The sequence below is a fragment of the Taeniopygia guttata genome, chromosome 1, assembly GCF_048771995.1.
Source record: "Taeniopygia guttata chromosome 1, bTaeGut7.mat, whole genome shotgun sequence".
In the NCBI taxonomy this organism is placed as follows: domain Eukaryota; kingdom Metazoa; phylum Chordata; class Aves; order Passeriformes; family Estrildidae; genus Taeniopygia; species Taeniopygia guttata.
In genome coordinates, this window is record NC_133024.1 from 4575380 (window position 1) to 4599788 (window position 24409).

Genomic DNA, 24409 nt, shown 5'->3' on the forward strand with positions numbered 1-24409 from the left:
GGGAATTGCAGCAGGATGGGATAACGTGGGGGATGTGATGGCTCTGGGGAGTGGGGTAAGGAGCGGAGGGATGTGGGAGTGGGAATTCCAGGAGTAAGGGGGGGGGATGCAAGCAGTAAAGGAGCTTTTTAGGCTATTTCACGCTGGTCCCCTGGCTGAGCCCCACTGAGCACCATGCCCTAACTGTGGGGCTGAGCCGTGGCCCCTCCTGCCCTGGCCTCGCGTGGGCGAGGGGCCGAGCAGGGGGGCCCTTCCCACCCCCGGAGCAGGCAGCCAGCGTGTCCCGGTCCCTGAGCGCCGGCATGAAAGGACCATTGTCCCAGGCTGGGCAGCCGTGAGGGCTGCCCATGGGCACCCCACATCCCCTCTGCGTCCCCAAACCCTCCCACTCTCCTTCTGACCCCCCACTAAGACCTTGGGAATTGCGTGGGGAGGCAAGAACCCCCTCCCACGCAACCAATTTTTTTTTTTTGGGGGGGGGGGGGGGAATCCTGGCAGTCTTCCCCTTGAATCCTGTTTCCATGAGGCAGCCAAAGCTCCGTGCGGGAACAAGCCCGGGCCTGGCAAGGGGGGCGCTGAGTGCCCCCGCCCCGGGAAGCGCTCCGGCATCCTCCGGGAGCCGCCGCTGCAGCAGCACAGAGGTACCGGGGGGTGCTCCGGGGGGATGGAGGGGTACCCCAGTGGGGGAACGGGGGCACTCAGCCTCCTCAGCGCCGCTTCTCTCCTGGGGGAGGTCGTGTTTCTTTCCACGTGTGTCTGTGGGTCCCTGGGCACACAGTATGGGGTGGGGGGGGGGGGTGCACTGGGGATACTGGGCGCTGCTGGGGCGGTGGGGGGGATTATGGATTGTTCAGCTGCCTCAGTGGTGTGGTCCCCCCACCCCCATTGGAGTACTCATACCGCAGATGAACCCCAGTGTACCCCAGCTCTGCCCCGGTACTCCCGAGCCAAATTCTACTATGCCCCAGCTCGCTCTCAGCACACCTTAGCTCGACTGCAATATGCTCCAGTTCACCCCCAGAATACCCCACCGCAATCCCAGTATATCCCAGCTCAACCCTGGTTCAATTCCAGTACGCTCCAGCTTCTTCCCAGTAGACCCCTGTCCGTCCCCGGCAGACTCCCGGCACAATTCCAGTTCAATCCCAGCTCAACCCCAGCACACCCCAGTTGAACCCTGGTACTCCCCAAGTGCCCCCCAGCTGCCCCAAGCAGACCCTAACTCATTCCCAGCACACCCCACTGAATCTCAGTGTACCCCAGTTGAACCCTGGTACTCCCCAGGTGCCCCCCAGCTGCCCCAGGCAGACCCTAACTCATTCCCAGAGCACCCCACTGAATCTCAGTGTACCCCAGTTTACCTCAGTGCACCCCAGCTCAATCCCAGTTCATCCCAGTATTCCCCAGCACACCCCAGCTCCTCCACAGTATATTCCAATTCACCCCACCACTTCCCAGCTCAATACCAGCACATTTCAGCTTAACCCCAGGGGTGAAGCTAGGAAAAGGGACCCTGAGGGCCCAGCTGGCAGATTTGTTTTTGGCTGGGGATCTGGCATGTCCCTATTCATGGCCAAAAAACAGCGTCAGCTGTGGCTGTGCCAGGTCCCCTGCCAGCAGTGCCTGTGTCACTCTGACCACCACCAATAGCACCCAGATGCCAGGTGATGCTGGTAGCAGGTTTCCCTTGCTTTCCTCTTTCTCACTGCTTCCCAGTCTGCCTGGTGAAACCTAGAGCTTGCCCAGGGCTGTGCAGCTGGAACTGGGATGGTGGTTGCTTTGTCCTCCAGTAATGGCAAGCTGGTTCCATGGGACACCTTCACACTGCTGGGGCTGTTGGGTTGGTGTTTGGGGTGCCCATGGGCTCCACCTGCACAGGGGGTTCCTAAGTCTAGCACCATTGCAGGGACAGCAATTTTAATTTGTGGGTTCAGCCCCAAAAGCCAATTTTTGGAGTCACAGAGCTGAGTGGTAGGGGCTGGTGGCTATTCTGGGGTGCTGGGAGAAAGGTAGTAAGGAAAACTCCTCCAAGAGCTTATGGTGGTTTTCTGGGGATGCTCCAGCAGCTACTGGGGATGTGCTATCATGGGCCACAGCCAGGACATCAGGGATAGGGATATTTAGAGCAATACTGAGGATGTGTTTGCTGCCAGAACTTAGCCTCAGAGCAAGGTGAGCCCTTGAGATTTTGCAGGTATCTTGTGGGAAGCAGGGAGTTATGCTCCCCCACACAGAGAATGATGCAGCTCCTGTGGCAGGACTCTGTGTCTGTGGGAGGTTTGATGCTTGAGGATGCTTTGCAGATGATTCCCTCAAATCTGCAGGTGAGGGAGAGCCTGGCTGTGTAGAAAGTCTTTAGCAAAGTGGGTGCACATGGTTGGTGGTCCCTGTACTTCTGTCCCTGCTGCTGCATCCCCTGGCTTGGCTTATCTGCAGGGCTGTGGTGGCCAGGGGGATCTGGGGGGTGGCCCTGCTATGGTGTGACCCTGCTGCTGGGGACAGGGCCTGTGCATGGGCTAGAGTTGAGGAGGTGGGAGGGCAGCAGGGCTGGAAAAGGGTACACCCCATCCACAGCTGGAGGGGTCACCCCTTCCTCGTGACACTCTCACTTCCCACTTATGGGAAAGTGAAACAGGGACCTGCATGGTTTTAGTGTTGGGTGATGGGGCTGATTTCTCACGGGGGGGAAGGAGGTGCCATGCTTCCCAGGGGACCCATCAGGGACTCATCCTCTGCAGCCAGGCTGTTGGCACAGTGCTCCCCCTGCCCCTCACCCCCCAGCATCACCAGACCCTGGGACACTGGGCCTCCTCTGGGGTGGCTGTGCATGTGAGGTTTGGCTTCCTGACCTAGTTTGCTGGCAGCTTCCATAAAGTGTGTCAGGAGCTGAGAGCATTCCAGTGGAACTCAGTGGGTAGCGACAGCATTGCCAGATGCATTTACCCCTTTTCTGTCTGGATTTCCCCATTTCTGGTTGGATTTGCCACTTTTTTTGGACTGGATTTGGTCATTTGTGGCTGTATTTGCCCCTTTTCTGTCTAGATTTGTGAGGCAGGCAGCAACACTCTGGAAGGGAATACTGTTTGCTGATAAAACTAATCTGTTTGTTGGTGCCACAGCCTGGGACATGTTTTACCTTCCCCATGGGGGAAGGGGAATGCAGGTGGTACCTTGGGGAAATGAGGAACTCTCAGTTTTCCTGCCTCCTTGTCCCTAACTTCTCACCCACCTTACCACTGCCCACCTTCCACCTCTGTGCACACCCTCCATCTGCACACAGAGCCAACTTGGGGCAGTTCTCATGTAGGAACACACCCTGGTGTGTGTGTGAGCCCCCAGGCCCCCAAGCAGGGGGCTGGGCACCCTCTGGCTTCTTCACATGAACCACCTGGAAATGGCAATTCAAGGCAGAGGGAGGAGGCTCCAGAGAAGCAATTCCACCTCTGGATTGTGATTCCGCAAGCTTGAACTTGATCCCTGAACAGCACCTGAGGGGTTTGAATATCATTTGCAATTTATTTGGCTGAGAAGATCTTGAAAATGAAAAAGCCTCACCTTCCCAGGAAAGACCTTGGGTGCTGCTGAGCAGATGGGCACCCGCTGAGGTGGAGTGTGGAAGGTTTGGGTGGGAAGGGGTCTGTGGAGTTCTGGGCGCTGTCCCGGAACCCTTTGTTTGCTTTGGGGTAATCACTGCTTGCTGAGGATCCTGCTTGGGCAGTTTTGGGGTGAGGATGTGGTGTTTCCAATTCCCAGCTGGACGGAGAACCTGCGGTAGCCCTAGGAGGTCTGTTGGAGACATCACATTGACCCCCCTGGATCCACTGGTGACATTGGCCTCATTCTGGCTGGCTGTGTCCCCTTGTCTGAAGATCTCTCCTTAATTAGGCAGGAAAGGGTAAAAATTGCTGTGATGTGAAACTGGTTGCTCAATGCTGCTAGAGCTTGGTGGCTGAAGAACCCCCTGTTCCCACAGGTCCTTCCAGCACTCGGCTTTGTCCCCTGTTGTAGTTTTCCCCCCTCCACGCAGCCCCCCAAAGAATCCGACTAGCTCAGAGATAAGGGGCTGAGAGGGGAGGAATACCAGGAGAGGGATAAATATTCAAAAGAGGCCCTTACCCCAGGGTGTTGGTTGGTACAGCTCTCTTTATTCTGTGGTGTCCATGGAGAGCGGGGCAAAAGAGAGAGAACAGGAAATCTCAGGGGTCTATATAGGTTTTGGACAGGATGGGCTTTCCTGGCTCTCCGCCAACCCCGTTGGGGCAGGAAGGAGGATCCAGGGGTTATCTTGATCAGTGTCGGAATCTGTGGGTGTTGGTGATTCCCAGATTGTAGAAAGTCTCTGTCTTTCAGCCCCGCTGCCAAAGCAGAAGCCATAATTCGTCTGTGCTGTTTTCAAGGTTGTTTATTCTTGCTTATCTCTAACATGTTCTGCTGCCCTGCCGCAGCTCTGTCCTGCAGGGCAGCGTGTGGGGCTCTGCCCTCAGTGGGATGGTACAAACATTAAATACCACAAACTACCTGTGCTGGATTTACAATAACGTGCCAATATCTGTCACCTACGTTGGACAGTGTGTCCCCAGCCTAAACCAATAGAAAAATGCCAACACCACAGTGAAACATGGAGGGCATGAAGAAGGAGGAAAAGGACAAAACACATCCAATTTCCTCCATCTTGTCCCCTCTGAACCCCTAATCTAGAAATCTAAAATTTTACTTTTGCACCCGTGTCACACTTAATTATTACTGATATCAAAACTCAGAGCTTGTAATTCATCCTGTAAGATGGAAAACTCTTTTCCATGGACAGAGATCACAGACAGTGTCTCTGGGGGCTCTGTCCAGGGGGGTTCCTGACCCCTGCCAGGGTCCCAGACCTTCCAGGGCAGCCAGAGGGAAGCCCTGGATTCCCACAGATCAGAGTCACAGGGTCCTGGGGGAAGGGGGGCACAGGGTGCCCATGAGCTCACTGTAACACCCTGTGCCCACAGGAACCCTGGTGGGTAACAGCTTACTGCCCTCTCTGGGAATCCACAGGGCTCCATGGCAGCCACCTGCCTGCTTGTCCCCTCCTGTCCAGCGACCAGAGCTCGGCTTGTCCTGCTGCCCCGCTGCGCCCTGTCCTTGGTACCCGGTTCCTGCAGCAGGACTGCCGAGCTCTCGCTTCCCAGAGCTCGCCCTGCCTGCCTCTTCCTTCCTCTCCTGTGAAAGCCCTGCCCTGTCCTTCTGTCACCCGGGGCTCACACCGCCTCCAGACGCGGCCTCCTGGGCCCTCATGGCGGCTGTGGGCAGCGCTTCACCGCGCTGAGGCCTCCCAGTGCTGGCGGGGCCTGTGGTGGCGATTGCACCACATCCGAGCTCCACTCGGCTCTCCGGAAAGTTCCCATTGCTGAGGTGGCGTTTGAGGAAGCGCTGGGGCGGGCACAGACCCCTTGGCAAACATCCACTGCGCCAGCTGAGCCACGGCAGGCCGAGGCTGGCCACCCGAGGGACCGTGCGCCGGTAATTGGCTTTCCTTGATTAATGAGCCCACAGAGCTGGGGAAGGGGAATGTGGGGTGCAGGCAGGGTTTGCCTACATTGGAGGAGGAATTGGAATGGGAACAAGAGTGATCGAGTGGGTGCCAGACACCCAACAGTGCTCCTGTGCTGGATTGTCCTGGCTCATGGCCACTATTCTGGGTGCCATCGAAGGGACACGCAGGGGAGAGCTGTGGGATGGCCACCACTTTATTACCTGTGCTTGGGTGCTGAGTGTGGCTCTGTCAGGGACACACTGATGACCCTGGTCACATTACTCGATCCCTGCATGTCGTTAGGGGTAACATTGATTACCCAGGGGAAGCTGGAGCCACTGACAGGAGCATGCTCGCCTGTTACTTCCAGTCAGAGCCCTTCGTTTCCATGGCATACACAGCTCCTTAATTAAACAAGCCCAGCCCTCATTAGTCCCCTACCTGAGGGCTGGGAATCCCATGGCCCTGAGAGAGTGGTGGGATGCAGTGGGAGAAGGGTGGGCACACTCCTGCATCATGGGGGCTCCTCCCTGGGTTAGGATGCTCAGCTCTGCTGAGGAATGAGGTGTGTCCCAAATACTCTGTTGAGTTGAGGGCATCTGGGGTGGGCTGGGGTAGCTGCAGGAGCCCCCAGAAAAGCAGCTAACACCCAAGTTTGGGTATAGAGTGGCTTGCTGAGCCTCTTGGTCCAGATAAAGGGGACCAGCACCAAGCACCCCCAGATCCTTCATCCCCAGCACTGCGAGGGTGAGGGCTGTGTGGGTTTGGGATGGGGCTGAGGGATCTGGTCCTCATGTATTTTGGCATCCTGATTTATCCCCCCTGAGCACCAGCCACAGTGCCAGAGCGCTGGCAAACCCTTGCCATTCCCTCCTCACACCATTTGTCCAGCCTTTAAGTCTCTTACAAAACAGCCCCTGTGGTGTTGCCTAATCCCAGGGAGGAATGCAGTGGGTCAGCACTGGGAGGATTTGTGCTTGGCAGGGGCCACAGCCAGGGTTACCCCCTGATCCCCAGCAGCTAGCTGGGTTACAGCATCTCCCTGTCTTGGTTTTACTTCTGGAATATCCTCATCTTGTTTAGCACAGAGGTTAAATGATTAATGACAGAAGGAGGGAACCTAGAAAAGGCCTCATGAATGATTTACTTGCTGAGGGCAAAGGACAGCAACGGGGACCTGCCAGCCTGGCACACCGGGGACCCCGCACTTCCCTCGTTGGAGTTTTGTCCTCATCCCTGTCCCCGGTCAGCAGCAAGGAGGGCCCTCAGCCACCCCAGATAATGCTGGGGCAGTGCCAGTGGTGAGTGCTGGTGCAGCTGTCCCTTCCTGATAGGTCTGTCCCACCACTGCAGCCATGTCCTGGCACAGCACCGGGGATGTTGGCACTGGTGTCAGTGGGTGACAGTGGTGGTGACTTCTGGCTCTAGCCAGGACAGGAGGAGATTTGTGGGAGCCCCATACTGGTGTCACTGTATTTCCCTCTGCTCCTCCAGAGCCAGTGCCCAGTTGGAGTTCAGCCTGCCTGTGCTGGTGTCACTGGGATGTGGTGACAGCAATGTCACCCAGCACCATTACTTATTCATTTTCAGTAATAGATGAGGGCTTTCTAGGTGAGGAGGTGGGAGAGAGAATTTTATTCCGATTCAGGGATTTTTGGGGTGCTGGTTTGTGGGAATCCAGGGCTTCCCTCTGGCTGCCCTGGCAGGTCTGGGACCCTGGCAGGGGTCAGGAACCCCCCTGGACAGAGCCCCCAGAGACACTGTCTGTGATCTCTGTCCATGGAGAGGAGTTTTCAATCTTACAGGATGAATTACAAGCTTTGAGTGTTTGATAAGAGTAATAATTAAGTGTGGCACGGGTGCAAAGGTAAAATTTTAAGTTTCTAGATTAGGGGTTCAGAGGAGACAAGATGGAGGAATTGAGTGTGTCTTGTCCTTTTTCTCCTTCTTCATGCCCTCCATGTTTCACTGTGGTGTTGGCATTTTTCTGTTGGTTCAGGCTGGGGACACACTGTCCAACGCAGGTGACAGATATTGGCACATTATTGTAAATCCAGCACAGGTAGTTTCTGGTATTTAATGTTTGTACCATCCCACTGAGGGCAGAGCCCCACACGCTGCCCTGCAGGACAGACCTGCAGCAGGGCAGCAGAACATGTTAGAGATAAACAGAATAAACAACCTTGAAACAGCACAGACCAATTATGGCTTCTGCTTTGGCAGTGGGGCTGACAGACAGAGACTTTCTGCAATCTCAGAATCACCAATACCCACAGATTCCGACACTGGTTGGGATTGCTGGGACCAGTGGGAAGATCCTGGGTGCTGCTGATTTGTCTGGTGCTGCCAGCAAAGAGCCACAGGGGTCAGCCAGCCCTGGGTCCCTGTTGCTTCTTCCTTGGAGAAGGAAGCAAAGGCTTCAGGCTCCAAGCACTTGGTCCTTGGAGCCTGAAGCAAAGCCAAACTGTGTCAGGAAGTGCCAGGGAAGTGGCACTGTGGCCACATCCCAGCAGCACCACTGAGATGCTGTGTTTCGAGGTGCAGGGGTCATTGGCTGTGGGAATGATGCCTCAGGCTCAGCAGTGTCCAGTTAGTGCCGGGTTGAGGACGAGCCTTGCTCGGCTGTGCACTTTGCACCGAAACCGCAAGCGCTGCTGAGGGACCTGCCTGAGTCACAGCAAATGTGACTCTGACGGCAGATCAGCCTGGCCTATTTACAGCTCCAGGAAATCCTCTGGCTCACTCTTAGCAGGTCTAGAAAAACCTCCAGCAAACACAAAATAAGATGGTGCTGGGGTCACTAGCAGTGCTGCGTGCGCCGGAGTGATGGGATCTGCCTCCTGCCTGGAGCCTGCCGAGACCGTGATGCTGGTGGGTGGGAAGGGCAGGGAATTCCATCTGCTGCTTGTTGGGATAACAGGGATTTGCCCTGCCAACAGCTATGGTGTGGGATGGATGTTCTGCTGCAGGAGCTGAGACACCAAGTGAACCCCATGTCCCAAGCTGTGGATGCCACAAGGGCACTCTGGTAGGTGTGTGCACCAAGGGTGCTGCACAAGTGTTCTGCCAGCACTGCAGGGTGTGGTGCCATGCTAGAGCAATGCCAGGGATGCACAGGGCTCTGGAGCTGGGAGTAATGCCATGGTGAGCATATGGTCTGTGAGGAGGGGTTTGATGTGGTTTGGTTTGGGGGCTCCAGTGACAGCACCCTGCTGGCTGTGATAGGGACAGCCCAGAAGAGGGGACAGCCTTCTGGATCCAACTGTCCATGTAACTCCATTCTGGCTTGCTGCTGTAAACCAGGGGAGCTGCGTCCTGGAGGGTGACAGCCCTGAGGTGCAGCCAACAGCTGCCCTGCCCTAGAATCAGGCATATTCAGGCATATTCCCTCATTATCCACAATGTGGATAATCCCCTACTACTGCTCTGTCCCACAGCCCAGATGTCACCCCCTGGGCCCAAGCTGGGGCCCCATGGTGCCTTCACTTCTAAAGGGACGGCCTCTATGTTTTAATGCCTAAACTGGGACCCTCCAGCATTTCCACACCTCTGCAGCCACCCAGGTCAGAACTGGGTGATCCAGGGGACACAGCATGATCAGAGGGCATAGGAAAACCAGGTTGCTTCACTGGTTTTGGGACCCCAGGCTTCACCCGGTGTGTGTTTTGGGACTGATCCTGATCCTGTTGTGTCCATTCCCAGGTCCTGATGTCATCCTGAGCCTCGCTGGCAACAGAAGATGCACTGACTGCTGCAGGTTTCTGTGGCCAGCCCCCTGCCATGGAGGAGGAGGGATCTCTGCCAGTGGCTGCCTGGCTGTCTGCTCTCCACCTCGACCAGTATGTGGAGAACTTCCAGCAAAGTGAGCTGTGGTCAGTGTGGGACTGCCGGGCTCTGACAGACGAGGGGCTCACCCGCCTTGGGGTGCTGCTGCCCGGCCACCGCCGCCGCATCCTCCTGGGCTTGCAGAAAGCCTTTGCTGAGACCCCACTGCCCACTGGGACTCAGGAGCCCCCTGCCAACAAACCTGTCCCCATGAAACGCCACATCTTCCGCCCGAGCCCTGCAGCAGAGCAGCTGGAGCCCCGGGGCCTGCCACAGCCAGGTGGGACCCCACTGCTGGAGCCAGAGAGGGGTGCAAGCTTCACCCAGCTGCCCCCACCCATCCCACCCAGGGTGGGCTGCCGGCCCCCCCTCAAATTCTCACCGTCTCTATTGGGGGACAGCCCCGAGCCCCACCCTGCGTCCTGCAGCCATCTCCCAGTCCTGGAAGACCCCTCTCCGCCAGCCCTTGGGGAGAAGCCCCTTGCTGACAGCAGGGTGAGACCCCCATTGCCACCACTGCCAGCCAAGCGACACCAACTGGAAACCAAGAGCCTGAAGGGTCCTCCACTGCCTGACCGCCCCCCCGTGCTCCCCCCCAGGGCTGTGCCCCAGAGGAGGTAAGGGGGGAGGCAGGGGCATGGGCTTGGGGATGCCCAAGGCAGCTGGGTCTGTGTGGGGGGCTACTGTGATGTGGGTGGGACCCTCGGGGTCACAACACGGGTTGCCTGGGGTACCTATGCCCACCCCAGACCTTAGCACATCTCCTGCACCACCATGTCCTGTGGGGGTACTAACCCTTCCCCCAGCCCCAGCATAACCCCTGGGGCTCCTTGGACTCTGGATCAACAATGTCCATCCTGGCACCCCTGGTGGGAACTGTTCCCACCACTGCATTTCTGCACCAAGATAGTCACCCAAATCCTCCTGGAGCCACTCTCCATCCTGCCCTGCCCAGAAAGCTGCCCGGGCACCATAAGGCTGATGGCCGCCACTTTGGTACAAGCTGTGCTGGTTTGGTGCTGGACATGCCATCAGTTTGGTACTTGCCATGCTGGTTTGGTGCCAGCTGTGCCAGTGTTTAGTGCTATCTGTGCTGGGTGTTTGGTGCCAGCTGTGCCGTGGGCTTAGTGCTGTCTGTGCTGGGTGTTTGGTGCCAGCTGTGCCGTGGGTTTAGTGCCATCTGTGCTGGGTGTTTGGTGCCATCCGTGCTGGGTGTTCGGTGCCAGCTGTGCCGTGGGTGTAATGCCATCCGTGCTGGGTGTTAGTGCCATCTGTGCCAGCGTTCCGGCAGCGGCCATGCCGCGGTTCTCAGCCCCACGGGGAGGATTTGCCGTGCAGGACATGCCGCAGCTCCGGCCAGCTCAGGAAGTTTTGCTGTTGGGGCAGTGCAGGAAGTCCCGGCTGAGAAGCTCCGCTCCCTGCCGGCCTCCCCCGCCCCTCCCCGCGGTGCCGCTCGGGCCCACCGCGGTCCCCTCACTGCCCAGGTAGGGGGGCACGGCTGGCACCGTGCCACACGGATTTTGGGGATGGGATCGACCGCTGCCGGCGCTGCCGGATGCACCTCTCTCCCTGCCGGCTCCAGCGGGTGTTTCCTGCCCGGTTTGCCCACGGGCGCTGTCGGTGCCCCGGGGACGGGCACTGCCCATCCCGGCTGTGCCACCCGGGGATGGGATTCCCCGCTGGAGCTGCCCCGCGGGAACTGGGGGTGCATTAGGGTCCCTTATAAGGGAGATTCATGCAGGACCTTGAGACTCAGGATGGGGTGGCTGAACAGCACCCCCTGAACACAGGGGTGCTCCAGTGATTTGGGGGACTCTGGGGTCACCGTGGCAGAGCTGCTTGGTGTGCTATTATGCACCCATAACATATAAATTACATGTGTTGGTGCTTGTATGGGTGTATGTGTCTGTAGAGATGTGTGTATGTATATTTACAGGAGTATATTTGTGCATCCATATGTGTGTTATATGTGTATTATGTGGATATGTTGGGGAGTTCAGAACTAACCAGCTGAACCCCAAAACTCTGATTTTAAAAGTCACTTTAATTGTATGACCAGGAATATATTTGCTATAGGTGGGTTCTTGTTTTGAGAACATTTTAAAAATAAGGAGCTATCATTTCCTAAGAAATTCTTCCCTCTGAGGGTGGTGAGGCCCTGGCACAGGCCCCGAGAAGTTGTGGCTGCCCAATCCCTGGAGGTGTTCAAAGCTGGGGTGGATGGGGCTTGGAGTAACCTGGGGTTGTAGGTGTCCCTGCCTATGGCATGAGATAAGCTTTGAAGTCTTTTCCCAACCAAACCATTCCATAGTTCTATGATTCTCTGGCCATGCCTGTGGAGGAGGTGCTGGGGTGAGGACAGCTGGCAGGGACAAGGGGTGCATTCAGGAGGGTGAGGACATGAGTCACCCTGTGGTGGGTGTTGGGACCCGGCTCTACGTGTGGGGCAGCATCTGCTGGGAGTTTGGGAAGCTATCCACACTGGGGCTCCCTGCAGCGATGGCTGACTGGCCAAAGTGCCCTGTGCTGGGTCTGAGGGAGCTCCACAGCCCTAGGGTACTGCTGTTGGCCCCAAACCCATCTCCTGCCCCCTGGGGGGACCTGACCTGGGCATCTGCAGCCAGTGAACATGAAAGGCCTGGGGATGGGGGGGATAATGCTGGGCTTCCCAAGGACCAACAACAGTGGGGGATGCTTGCCCATGTTGGGGCTGATGGTTGCTCATGTCTGGATGATCCTTGCCCGTGCTGAGCTGATCCCACATCAGGGTAATGTTGCCCAGGTCTGGATGGTACCTCTAAGAATAAGGGCTGAGGAAGAGCTGGAGCACCCCTGCATATGCAAACAGCCTGGGAGCAGAGCAAGTGACCTGGACATTTCTGGGGTGACGCCACCCAACCATCTCCCCTCACTTCCGGCTGTGCTGCTGTGGTCCCTGGCTTCCTCCTAGCTGCTTGCAGAGCCACACTGTGGTTTCCTCCAGGCTGTGTTCACCTCTGAGTACTCACCATCCCCCCAAACCCTGGGCTACCCCCACCATTTCTGTGCCAGGAGGTGATAGGATCATGCCAGCCCTGCTGCGTGTGGGATGTCTGAGATACTACCACCCACGGGTGGATGGCAGCAACTGTGTTCAACACTGGGAGCTCTCTCACCAGTTCTGGACTTGAAGCCACCCTCCCAGTGCCAGCAGCGGGGCTGTGAGCCCCTCAGTTTTGGCCACTGATGGCTCAGACCTGGACACCCCACAGAGGATCCCATGAGCATGTCTGCATCCTGACTGTGGGATGAGGCTGTCAGTGAGGGGGGCACCCCTTCTCCATGCCCAGGAGATGGTATAGGATTAGAGCAGACCACTGAGCAGCTGGTGAGGTGAGGGGGTTGTAGAAAGTGATGTCCAAGGAAGTGATGACAGCAGACTGCTTTTTGGAGGGCTGGGTGAGCAGGGCAAGAGGAGTGGCCTGGGCAGAGGTTTGGCTTTGGGGTGGTGGCTGTGGGAGAGAAACCCTCTCTGCCCCCTTAGAAGAGAGGCCAGGGACAGCACATATGGCACTAGTTTGCCACTTCTTTAATTGCAGAGGTGGCATCAGCCAGACACTGCCTGGAGCAGGACTGGCATCCTTTGGGCATGGCTGCATGGGGGTCCAGGAAGTGCAGGGCACCCACACTACTCCACAGAGCCATGGGGGGGACATGAAGCCCAGGGATGCTACAGCAGCAGATGATGACAGGTGGAGCAGGCAGACCAGTGGGGAGGGTGTTTTGGGAAACTGGGATATTATTTGTGCCTGAGCTCTGTGGGTGCCCACCCTGCTAGTCCCTGGGTTGGTGGGGCTAGAGGTGGACAGGACTGGGGCTGAGCCAGAATCCCTCCTGAGAAGTCCCCATCCAGGAGATTGGGGTTGTCCTGGCCTGAGGCTTGTCATCTCACTGCTGGCCATGGGGCTTGTGTTGCAGCCCCCAACCACACCCCAGGGGACAAACACCATCCTGGGTGGCTGCACAGGTGCAGACCCCAGCCAGGCTCTTGCTGGAGGCTCTGTGGCTTGTGCACTGTCACCTCCATGTCTCTGGGTCTCTGCACACCTGGGTGCTCCAGCAGCTCCTGCCTGGTGGTGTTTGGAGCAGTGATTTCCACTGCCCACACTCCCCTGCCAGCATTCCCTAATGTATGGATGGTTGTGGCTGGTTCCCATGGAAATAGCTGCTGAGAAATGAGGTCAGGCTGACCCAGGGTGAGCCAGCACTCCCGTCCTTGCCTGCTTCCTGCTCCAGCCAGGGAGAAGTTTCTTCTCCAGCTCACCCCAAGCTAAGGGAAAGCTCTTGAGCACAAGCCACGTGCTGGGAGGCACATCCCAGAAACCACAGCATGCTGATGGCATCCTTGGCCATGGAATCGTGGGATCACAGAATGGTTTGGATTGGATGGGACTTTAAAGCCTTTGCCAAGGGCAGGGACATTTCCCACTAGACCAGGTTGCTCCAAGCCCTGTCCCACCAGGACTTGAACATTTGCAGGCATGGAGCAGTCACAGCATCTCTGGGCAACCTGTGCCAGGGCCTCACCACCCCCAGTGGGAAGAACCTCTTCCCAATATCCAGTATAACCAGCTGTTCTTTTTGTGGCTGCAGTGGGAGGTAGCTGGGGCAAGGATGGGGATGGTGCCAGCATGCAGGTCCCCTGGGGCTCACCTGCCTGGGGCTTGGGGTAGAAATTCTGCCCACTGCCTCTGCCCTCTCCCTGGATTCAGGGATGCTTCAAAGGTACCTCGTATTTTTATACCCTGGAGAAACTTCTTAATTTCCTGCCCTTGAAAACACCATTACCCCAGAGGTTTCTACTGATTGCTTGTCACTTTTCAGTCTCAGGAAGGCAGGAAGCAAGGAACAGGAGGTAGGAGTGGCTGAGCCCTCTCCCCACTGGTCAAGGTTTTGGGGCTGGGAGCATTGGTCACCGAGCTGGGAGAAGCTCCATTTCCAGGATTTCTTGCTGCCATAGCAGCCACCTTAGATCTCCAGTGTCCACTCCACCATAAGGAAGCTGGTGGCACAGAGCATCCCTAGGACCCCCATCCTGCTCAAGGAACCCTGTGGCCACTTGCAAACCAGCTAAGGAAGCAACTCTGCCATTGTTTAGACTGGAGGAAAGAAAACAACCTGCTCTGGGATGTCGCTTCAAGGCTGTGGGTGGCTTGGGGCTCCCAGAGTCGGATAAGGATCCTGAGCTGTGAAGGACACACAGGGGAGTGAGGTTGAATGCCAGGAAAACATTTCCAGTTTAGAAAAGTAGTCATATAACCCAAACACAGGAAAGGCATTACTGTGGGATCTTAGGAATTGGTTTGTGGGTCTGGTTCTGCTGGGGTTTGGTCCCTTTTGGGGGTCCTCTGTGACCCCCCGCCCTGCAGGTGTATCAGGGTTTGGAAGTGAGGCAGGGGTTGGCATAAAGCAGTGCTTGCTCCTCTCTCCCACAGCATTCCTGCCAAAGAGGAGGTCCCCATCACTGAAAGAGCACCTGGTGTCACCGTGTCCTCCCTGCTTCCCCTGCCTCGCACCAAGGTGCCACTGACGCCACCGGCGCTGCCCTCCAAGGCCACCCTTCCCTTTGTTCCAGAGTTTGGTGAGTACAAGGGGGGCCTCTCCAATCTTCCCATCACAAATCTTGCCTTGGGATATCTGGCTGCCAATCCATCAGCATCCATCCTGTGGGTGCTGTGCCTTCCTTCTTGTCAGTTTGTTCCTCTGCCCTTGTTGTGGTCCCTTTATTCTGTATCCCCTTTCTTGGCTTCTGGGCTGGGGGAGTCAGGGGTGCAAGACCTGGGCTGGGGGATTTAGGGTGTGTGAGGTCTGAGCTGGGGGCTTCAGGGAAGGGGTGTAAGACCTGGCTTGGGAGTTTCAGGGGATGTGAGATGTGAACTGGGAGTTTGGGTGCAGCCTCTCCTAGGGCAGAGCAAAGGTTTCACTCACTCACAGAGGAAAAGTGAACCTATCAGGAGGCTGAAATGCAGATATCCCTGGTTCTGGGGTCCCAGCACTGTGCCTTTGCATCCCCCAGCCTCAATCTCAGGGTGTCCCTGGGGTTCAGCCAACTGCAGGGAGCAATGCTGAGCTGGGGATCCCCATGGAGAGGTGAAGGTTTGGTCTCAGGGTGCAGCCCTGGCTGGACTATACTTCAGCTGGAATAGCTCTGCTGGAAGGAGGAGAAAGGACTGAGTTGTGTGGGGTGCTGGGTGCCTCTCAAGGCCAGCAGCCCTGCAGGCAGCAGCACTGGTTTAACTGGGAGAAGCCGTGGACAGGTTATCAGGACAGAGCTTATCTGTTGGGGGGTGCAGGGAGGAAAGCTGCTCCCACCCTGATGGGTTTGGGATGCAGAGTTTGCAGGGGGTTTCTGTGGTGCCAAGGTGAGCATTTACCTGCACCCCTCAACCCCCTGCAGCCTGACAGCATCTTTGCCTGCTGCCAGGGCCCAAACACCATCATCTGGGTTGGGGTTTTGGGAGGAATCTGATCCAGATTCTCAGTGGGATTTGGGACTGGGTGCCTGCCAGGGCCAGGCTGTCTGGGGCCACTTATTCCCTGTGGGGTTACAATCCTGACCAGGATTCCTGCTGATGTGGGTGCTGGGTGAGGAGCAACCATCTCTTGCTCCCATCATCATCTGGGATCTCATTTCCACGGTGCACAAGCTCGGGAGCTGATAAGGAATAGGAGAGGAGGGAGGGGAATCCACCCTGGAAAACAAGCTGTGGAAAAAGCCCCTGGGAACCCCCAGCAGCAGGAGCTCCCAGGCAGAAACACGAGAGCCTGGATGGAGCTGGGGCTGCTGTCACCAAGTCCCCTTCTGGTGAGGCCAGGAGTGTTGTGACAGTGCTGGGAGGTGCCACTAGTGGGACTTTGCCCTTTCCCAGCTCTTCCCCAAACTCCTTGATAAAACCCTTGTTGTCACAAGAATGGGATGGTTATTTGCCAAGGGTAAGCACGGGGAAGCCAGCCATGCCTGCATCATCCTCCCCACAGGCTCCAGGGTAGCAGAGGGAACTGGGACCCCTTGCTCCACCCCAGCTGATTCCCAGCATCTTCCCTCTCCTTTGTCAGATGACTCAGACTACGAGGACTCGGCGTGGGAGTCGGAAATAGCCAGACCAACGGGGGAGATGGCCAAGGTTGGTCCCACCATGGGGCTGGAGGTGGGCAGGAGCTTGCAGGGCAACTGGCCCTAAGGTACCAACCTTGGGATGCTCCAGAGATACTGGTTAGGGCTGGAAGAGCATGTTGGCAGTGGCTAGAAAGGGGTTCTGCCTCACTGAGCATCCATAGGTTCCTAGGGAGTACCCCCTGGGTCTCCCATCAGGGTTGGAACCCCAGAGATGGAACTTGGTTCTTCAATGTCCTTGGGAAGTATCTGTCAGGTCTTTCAGTGGTGCTGGGACTCGAGGGTCCCTGCGGAGCACCCACCAGGTCTCACCCAAGTGTCCCCAGGAAGCACTCACTGGGTCCTTTGGGTCTCTGGGGAGCACCCACAGCTGTGCAGCACCCCACCTCACTCACATGCCCAGGGTGTGTGCTAGTAGACATCTCCAGCACTGCAACTTGAATGTAATCCCTGGATTGAGAATTTCTGTCTGCCTCCCTCGCTCTCTGGGGTGGGAACAGATGGATTTGAGGAGTCCCAGAAGTTGCAGAGCTCCCTGAACACTTGAAGCCCCCATCTGGCTTGGCTTGGGAACACCAGGCCAAGGAGGCAATGCGAGATTTCTCATGAAGCTCAGACATTTTTAGCTGCTATAAATAACAATCCTGGTGTTCAGCCCCTCCCTTGGCTACACTTTCCTCTCTCTGTGAGCCTCAGCACGCCTCTTCCTGGGCACCTTGGCACCGTGGGCACCCATTGAGCTGGGGATGGGCTGGTGACATGGCATAGTGTCCCTTCTCCTTCCATCCACCAGCACCAAAGAGACCCCAGGTGTCACCAGTGTGTGTCTCTGCAGGAGGATGCTGAGCCCAGGATGGGGCAACCACGGTCTGTGCGTTTCAACAGCCTCTTCAGTGAAGATGAGTTTGGGGAGGACCAGCCCAGTGCATCCCCTGCCAAGTATGAGCGTGGCTGCTGTGCTGCCTGCAGGGCACCTGGTGCTGGTGGCATGCTGTGTGTGTGTACAGGCAAGGGGTATGTCTGCATGTACCAGGGGGTGGTTTTGTTTCTGTGAGGGGTGTGAGCACAGGCAGAGAGCTCTTGTGTATGGCAGGGCAGGTGAGTACACAGGTCAGGGCTTCTTGTGGATGCACAGCCCCACGGTGTGGACACGTGCAGGACCTGTGTGTGTGAGCAGAGAGCAGCTCTGCCTATCACTGGGTTGGGGCTGCAGTATTGGGGGTGCCCCTGTGCCCCCTCCCAGAGCTGGGACTCAGGCCTAGGCTGTCCCTGGGATGGGGGGACATGCCAGGACCCCACCGAGGGGACTGTCCCCAGTGTCCCCACTTGCATACAGCTGGCCTGCATTGCCTGTGCCTCAGGGAAGGTCACAGGGAGGCTGAAGCATGCCGGGGAGCCTCAGCCCCTCCCGAGACCTGCCAGCTCTTAACCCCCTCCCTCGGCTCCTCATCCCCAGTGCTGGCAGCAGTTGCAGTGACAGGGACCTCAGCCTGCACCCGCCTGCACCCGACGCCTTTCCTGGCAGCAGCCCCGGCACACTGAGTGACAGCATGGAGAGCACCAGTGCCACCAGCCTGCTGTCACCCACCATCAAAGCAGGGTGGCTGGACAAGAACCCGCCACAGGGGTGAGTGATGAACTGGGGGTCCCTGTGTGACATAGAAGGTTACTTGTCCCCTCCTTTTCTCATCTGTCATTCCTGCTCGTGGGGGTGTACTTTTGCTTTGGTGAAAATCCATTTCTAGGGGCTCATTCCGCTCCCTTCTAACCTGTGATTTAGGCTAGAAACACCCTTTTTTTTTTTTTGCGAAAAGCCTTTCTCAGAGCAGGCACCACCAGTTGTTGTACTGACTTTGCTGAGAAGGGGAGGCTGCAGCTCGACCTTCCTCTCAGACCCTGCTTTTCCTCTGGGGGAGCCCTGGAATATTGGTGACCATAAGAGAAGCTGTCAGGGATGAGGTGGGGTGTCTGGGCTGGGCTGTGCATTTGGTTTGCTGCAGGAGGAGGTGGTGATAGCCCCTATCCCATGGGGTAGCAGCCCCAAATCCTAGGCTTGTGGTGGATAGTCAGAGTGGTACAACAGTAAAACAGGGGAAGTGCTGGGCTTGTGTTTGTGTGCTCCAGGGTGAGTGAGGAGCCAGTGATCCCCCAGGGAGTCCAGTGAGCCCAGTGAGCACAACCAGCACAGTGTGCACAGGGAGTACACTCAAAGAGCCCCTGCTCTTGTTGGGAGGCAACAATCAAGCAGAAGATGTTTGGGAGCTTCTTAATCTGGGCTCCAATTAAGCCCCAAGGCAGCAGTTGCACTGAGGAGGAGGAAACTTAGCTGTTTGCAACAGAGCAGCCGTGCTGCTGGGGAAGTGAGAGCAGCTGGAAGGTCCCTGGGAAACTGCTCCAGCAAACCTTTCCTGAGTAAACAAACCCTTGAGCAACTGTGTCCCTGCTGCCACACCAGCCCCCAACCCCAGCAGCAGGAGGGACCTGGATGTTCAGTGCTGGTAGGGGGCTGCATGGCAGGGCTTGCTGGAGCTGTGCTGGAAAGGGCTTGGCTCCTCCTGCAGCCCTGTGCTAAAGGTATGGGCAGAAGTCTTCTGCCTTTTCCTGTGGCTGGTCTGCACTCTCAGCTGGGGAGGGAAAAGGGGTCTCTGGTGGGCTGTCTTCCAGCCCCCAGAGGATCCTGCCTTTCATCTGTATCCCCATCCTGATAGAGATGCACAGCTTCTTCCTCTGCTCTGGTGCCACTGACCCCTCCTGGAATGTGTGTCCTGGCTTGAATCCAGCCTGGTTTTTAGGGGCAGCCCTTGTTCTCAGCTCCCTGTTTTAATTGGTGCCTGGAGGGAAGCATGAAGTCCCCATTGCTATCCCCAGCAGCAACAAGAGGGCACAGGGAGAGGGCACAGGATCAAGGGCTGGGGACTTCAAGGGCTGGCTGGGACAGGCCTCGTATCCCTGTGCAGGATGGAGGACTGGGGATAGAGCACTAGATTAAGGGTTGGGGACACAGGGCAGAATGGAGGGCTGGGGACACGGCACATGATGGAAGGGTGGGGACATTGAGGGTCAGGCAGGATCAATGACGAGGTGGCCCCAGGCTTTTGGCAACTGGGGCGTGAATGCACAAGCAGAAGCATCCTGAGTTCAAGGGCATCCTCTCCAATGGGTCCCTCCGGTCCCCTCCCAGGTCCTACATCTACCAGAAGCGCTGGGTGAAGCTTGACACTGACTACCTCCGCTATTTTGACAGTGAAAAGGTGGGTGGAGAAGACGGATCTGGGGGTTTGGGATGAGAAGGTGGCAGAGGAGCTTCCCCAGCAGGGTTGCCTCCCTCTGGGCATCCCAACTCGGAGAGGTGGCTGTACCAAGGGTCAGTATCCCAGGGAACAGCCACGGCTGGGTGCTGGGGATGAGATGTAGGAGGCTCAGAGCCTCCTGGGCATCAGAGCTGGAGCATTGGGAACCTGGGGCACTAACTGCCCTACTGCCCTGAGGCCACAGACATGAGCAGCATGTCTCCCCCTCCCTGACCCAGGATACGTACTCCAAGCGGCTCATTCCCGTCTCCTCCATCTCCCGCGTCTCCAGCGTTGGGGACCAGAAATTTGAGGTTGTCACCAACAACCGCAACTTCGTGTTCCGGGCTGAGAATGATGGTGAGTGACAGGGGTCCCTGTTCCCCAGCTCCTCTCCCTTCCCAGCCCAAGGGATGAGTCCCACTGGCTCCTGGGCTCAGGCTGATGCTGACCTGCCTTGCCTTTGGCCCCACAGCAGACCGCAATGAGTGGATATGGACCCTGCAGCAGATTGCAGAGGAGCGGAAGAGCAAAGCTGCAGCCAGGATATCGATGTCCTTAGCCACTGACAGTGCCACTGAGCTAGCTGATAAGAGTGGCTTCCTGGAGCTGAGGGGCTTTAAGCACAAGCTCTTTGTGGTGGTGGCTGGGGACAAAGTATTCCTTTACAAGAATGCGGAGGTGGGTTGCTGGGGGGGCTGTGGCACTATGGGGGACCCTGATGCTGTCTCAAGGTGGGACCCCTTCCCTTTGCACTGCCAGCCTGAGCAGAGCAGGAGTGAGCCAGGGCACTCAGGCCTGCCACCACCCCTCAAATGGGGACAGCACAGAAGCCACAGGGTGCTGTCCCGTGAGCCCTCCATCTCTGCTGGCTCTGAGCCCTGGGATCTCCTGCTGTAGCTGCTTCCAGAGTCTGTGGTGCCCTAGGTACACCCAGGATGAGAGCTGGGCAGTGAAGGGACAGAGTTACCCCAGCTCCCAGGCACTTGGATCCCATCATCCACCCCCCCTCATCCTTTGCCCACCCTCCCTCACCAGGACTATCGGCTGGGGATTGGCATCACCTACATTGAGATGAATGTGGGGAACGTCAAGGAGGTGGATCGCCGAAGCTTTGACCTCACCACACCATACAGGACCTTCAGGTGAGCCCAGGGTGGGGAGGGAGTGCTGAGGGTGCTGCCCACCCTGAGCCATGGAATATCTCACCCCCATCCCTCCTGGCAGCTTCTCTGCTGACTCTGAGCAGGAGAAGGAGGAATGGGTGGAGGCCATGCAGCAGTCCATCACTGAGGCACTCTCCAACTCGGAGGTGGCCGAGAGGATTTGGGCGGTGGAGTCCAACCGCTTCTGTGCCGACTGCGGCTCCCCCAAACCTGACTGGGCCTCCATCAACCTCTGTGTTGTCATCTGCAAGAGATGTGCAGGTACCCATAACCAGAGGGGCACTAATGGGGATCCCGGCCCTTTCCTACCCCAAAATGGGTCCCTAATGGCTCATCTCACTGGCAGGGGAACACCGGGGACTGGGCCCTGGCATCACCAAAGTCCGGAGCTTGAAGATGGACAGGAAGGTGTGGACTGAGGAGCTGATTGAGGTAGTGGCACAGCCCAGTCCCAAAAAGTCCTTTTGGGGGCAACACCCTGTTCCCTCTGCATTATGGGCTGCCAGCTGTGGGCTGTGGGGTGCTGGTGCCTTGGGGGGACACCATGGTGTGGCTTGGCGGGGGAGAGGACCCCCAGCAGCCTTTTATCCCGTCCCTGTGAAGCCCTGGCAGCCAGTTCAGCATGACACAGACAGACAGACTGTGTCCCTTTGTGTCTGGGCGCATGGCTGTGGGGCCATGGCTGTGGGGCAGCTGTGGGGCCGTGGCTGTGGGGCCATGGCTGTGGGGTAGCTGTGGGGCCGTGGCTGTGGGGCCATGGCTGTGGGGCCATGGCTGTGGGGCCGTGGCTGTGGGGCCATGGCTGTGGGGCCATGGCTGTGGGGTAGCTGTGGGGCCGTGGCTGTGGGGCCGGAGTAGGGCCGAGGGCAGAGCAATTCTCGGAGTGGAGGAATGTGTCGGCGCAGCCAGGGCCGGGAATGGGTGGGCGGCAGCAGCTGGGATTCGTTTCAAAACCGAGCCTGGCAGCCATTTCCCGCCGGCAGAGCTTGGCTGGCTCCGTCCTTCCCATCCATCCTGCTCGGATCCTGCATTCCTGCTGGGCGTCCCACCCGTGCAGCCCCCGCCTCCAGCCCTGCCTGCTCCCCGAGCTCCCCACTGCTTCCAGCTGCTGCCTGCTTCTGCTGCCTTTCCCTTCCCCTCCCTGGAATCCTGCCTGAAACCACCCCAGCATCCCCAGGGCCCCCATCTCACCGCCCCTTCTCAGCTCCCATTCCACCCCTGAGAGCTACGGGGTGCTGGCAGTGTCCCCTGGGTGTTGAGGTGATGTGGGTCTTCCTGATAAATCTCCTCATGGCATTGCCCAGCTGTGGGTAGCGGGATGGCGAGGGGCCACCAAAAGCACTTTGAATCTGTCCCCATGGCTACCGAGCACCACCCCACCTCCCACAGCTGGGTTCTGCTTTCCAGATGTGGTTTTCTGGGGCAGGAAGGGGAGTTGGCGGCTGTGGGGGCTGTCAGATGCTGCATGCCTGCAGTGGGTGGGTGGGTGCACCTGCACCCTGCCCACTCCCACTCCCCACTCCCCTACACCACCCATGCTCTTGCTGCATCTCACTGTTCTTCTGGAGCAGCCCCCTGCCCCCAGTGAAGCCCCCCCGACATGCCCCAGCAGTATGGTCACACTGGGGCATCTCCTTGTCATTGTTTTCACAGCTCTTCCAGCAGTTTGGCAACGTAATGGCCAACCAGTTTTGGGCTGCAAATGTGCCTCCCAGTGAGGCCATCAGCCCCAGCAGCGGCAGCCAGGAGAGGAGGCGCTTCCTCATCGCCAAATACCGGGAGGGAAAGTACCGCCACTACCACCCACTCTTCGGCAACCAGGAGGAGCTTGACAGGGTCAGTGGCCTGCAGGGATGGGCAGTTCTGCCTGGGTGCAGAGTGGTGCTGAGCTGGGGTCCTGAGGCTCTTTGGGGAGTGAAATCTGTGTCTAAGCAGACCGCCCACCATCCCTCCCTGCCTGTATCTCCCCAGCTCCCATTACACACCTAGTATCCTCACTGTGCACCCCAAAACAAAATCTGGGGTCTCCAGGAAGGATGACCAGCTGTGGGGACAGGGTAACATCTCTGCTGTGGGGTGTAACCAGCTTCATGTCCAGGCTGGAGAGCCTTGTCCGAGATGGGCTCTCCCTACCACAGCCAGGCAGCCCTAGGGTTTACATCTCCTTGGCTTGGAAATTGTTTTGGGTTCAAGCTCTGGCCTGGATGGGGTTTACGTGAGCTGGTGCCGGACGTACACCCCATTTGAGGCAGCTTGGCATCCCTCCCCAGGAGTACCTGGCCAGCACTCCTAATCACCACCCATGGCACCCATTCCCGGTGCTGGCTGTTTGCAGGGTGCCAGACTAGAGCGGTCACACAAGGAATATCACCCAGGCAGTGCCATCCTGGCACTCTGGCTGCTGACCTTCGCCTCCTCCTCTGCCATGGCTTTGTCCCTGCCGTGGCTTCTCCAGTGTTTTTACAAGCGGTGGGAGTACATGTGGGGCCCAGTCAGCCAAGGGAATTCGCATGTGGGCTTGTTTGTTTTCCTACTCTGGCTTGGCCGGCCCGCCCCGCTGCCGTATGACTTCACCCCAGCTCCTTAAGGGAGGGATTCGCTGCCGGCTCCAAACTTTTTCTCCCAGTTTGAGCCTCCTTTGTTCTGACCAGGCGGCCGGGAGGCGGCTGGGAGGCGGCCGGGGGTCCGGCAGCTCACTGGCTGCAGGTCACTAGCCCCGGCTCTTGCTTGGGGTTTCCTCTTCCTCCTCCTCCTCCTCCTCCTCGGTGAGAGCCATCAGCCTCACCCCTGGCCTGCTGGTTCTGCTGCAGGCTCTGTGTGCGGCCGTCACCACCAGTGACCTGGCGGAGACGCAGGCTCTGCTCTTCTGTGGGGCATCAGTGACCTGTGACACCGGGGACCCCCAGTGCCCAACGCCCCTGGCCCTGGCTGAGAGAAGTGGGCAGCGGCTGCAGATGGAGTTCCTGCTCCACAACAAAACCTCAGGTAAGGGCTGATCCCCCTGAAGCTCCACCCTGAGCTCACACCCACTGGCAACATTCCTGGAATTGCTACTGGGGTGTTCTGGGGGACACAGGTATATTTTGAGCTGGTCCCAGCTCTGTGTCCTGCCAGCAGCTTCCTGGCAGGAGGCTCTCCATCTGCTGGCACTGTCGAGGGTCTGTGTACCCCACAAGAGGGAAGAGAGGCTTTGGGGAACCCCTGCAGCCCTGGGGGCTCAATCCCAGCTGGGAACACAGGTCTGAAGCCTAGCTGGGGATGCAGGCGAGTGTTGCAGGTATTGGAAGGGGTAGGAGAGAGTATTCCCACACCATCCTGGCGTGCTGTGGGCATTCCAAGCAGCTTCAAGGAACATTCCTCTGTCAGATGGGCAGGCCCCACCTCCAACATGTCCCTGGGGGAGGAGGGCTGACCCTCTAATGACCAGTCCCATCCTGCTAGATGTGCACCCCGGCCCCTGAAC

General features: G+C 57.8%; 1 protein-coding gene across 12 annotated transcripts in view; it reads left to right on the forward strand.

Moving 5' to 3' along the window:
• The first annotated feature begins 5379 nt into the window (after positions 1–5379).
• The window catches only part of ARAP1 (ArfGAP with RhoGAP domain, ankyrin repeat and PH domain 1), a 30459-nt gene continuing 11429 nt past the window's right edge, over positions 5380–24409 (forward strand). For 8 of the 12 annotated variants that reach the window (XM_072919830.1, XM_072920010.1, XM_072919675.1 and 5 more), the window contains exons 1-14: positions 6728–6813; positions 9215–9954; positions 14812–14957; positions 16433–16500; positions 17326–17429; positions 17947–18117; positions 19672–19741; positions 20020–20140; positions 20256–20461; positions 20819–20925; positions 21008–21207; positions 21293–21378; positions 22600–22782; positions 23757–23931. In XM_072919830.1, the coding sequence (XP_072775931.1) occupies positions 9293–9954; positions 14812–14957; positions 16433–16500; positions 17326–17429; positions 17947–18117; positions 19672–19741; positions 20020–20140; positions 20256–20461; positions 20819–20925; positions 21008–21207; positions 21293–21378; positions 22600–22782; positions 23757–23931 (2299 nt within the window). In that variant the 5' untranslated portion in view covers positions 6728–6813; positions 9215–9292. Of the gene's footprint in view, positions 5500–6727; positions 6814–9214; positions 9955–10631; positions 10822–14811; positions 14958–16432; positions 16501–17325; positions 17430–17946; positions 18118–19671; positions 19742–20019; positions 20141–20255; positions 20462–20818; positions 20926–21007; positions 21208–21292; positions 21379–22599; positions 22783–23756; positions 23932–24409 lie in introns of those variants that run through there. The other 4 variants (XM_072919879.1, XM_072919698.1, XM_072920262.1 and 1 more) reach the window with 2 other exon arrangements.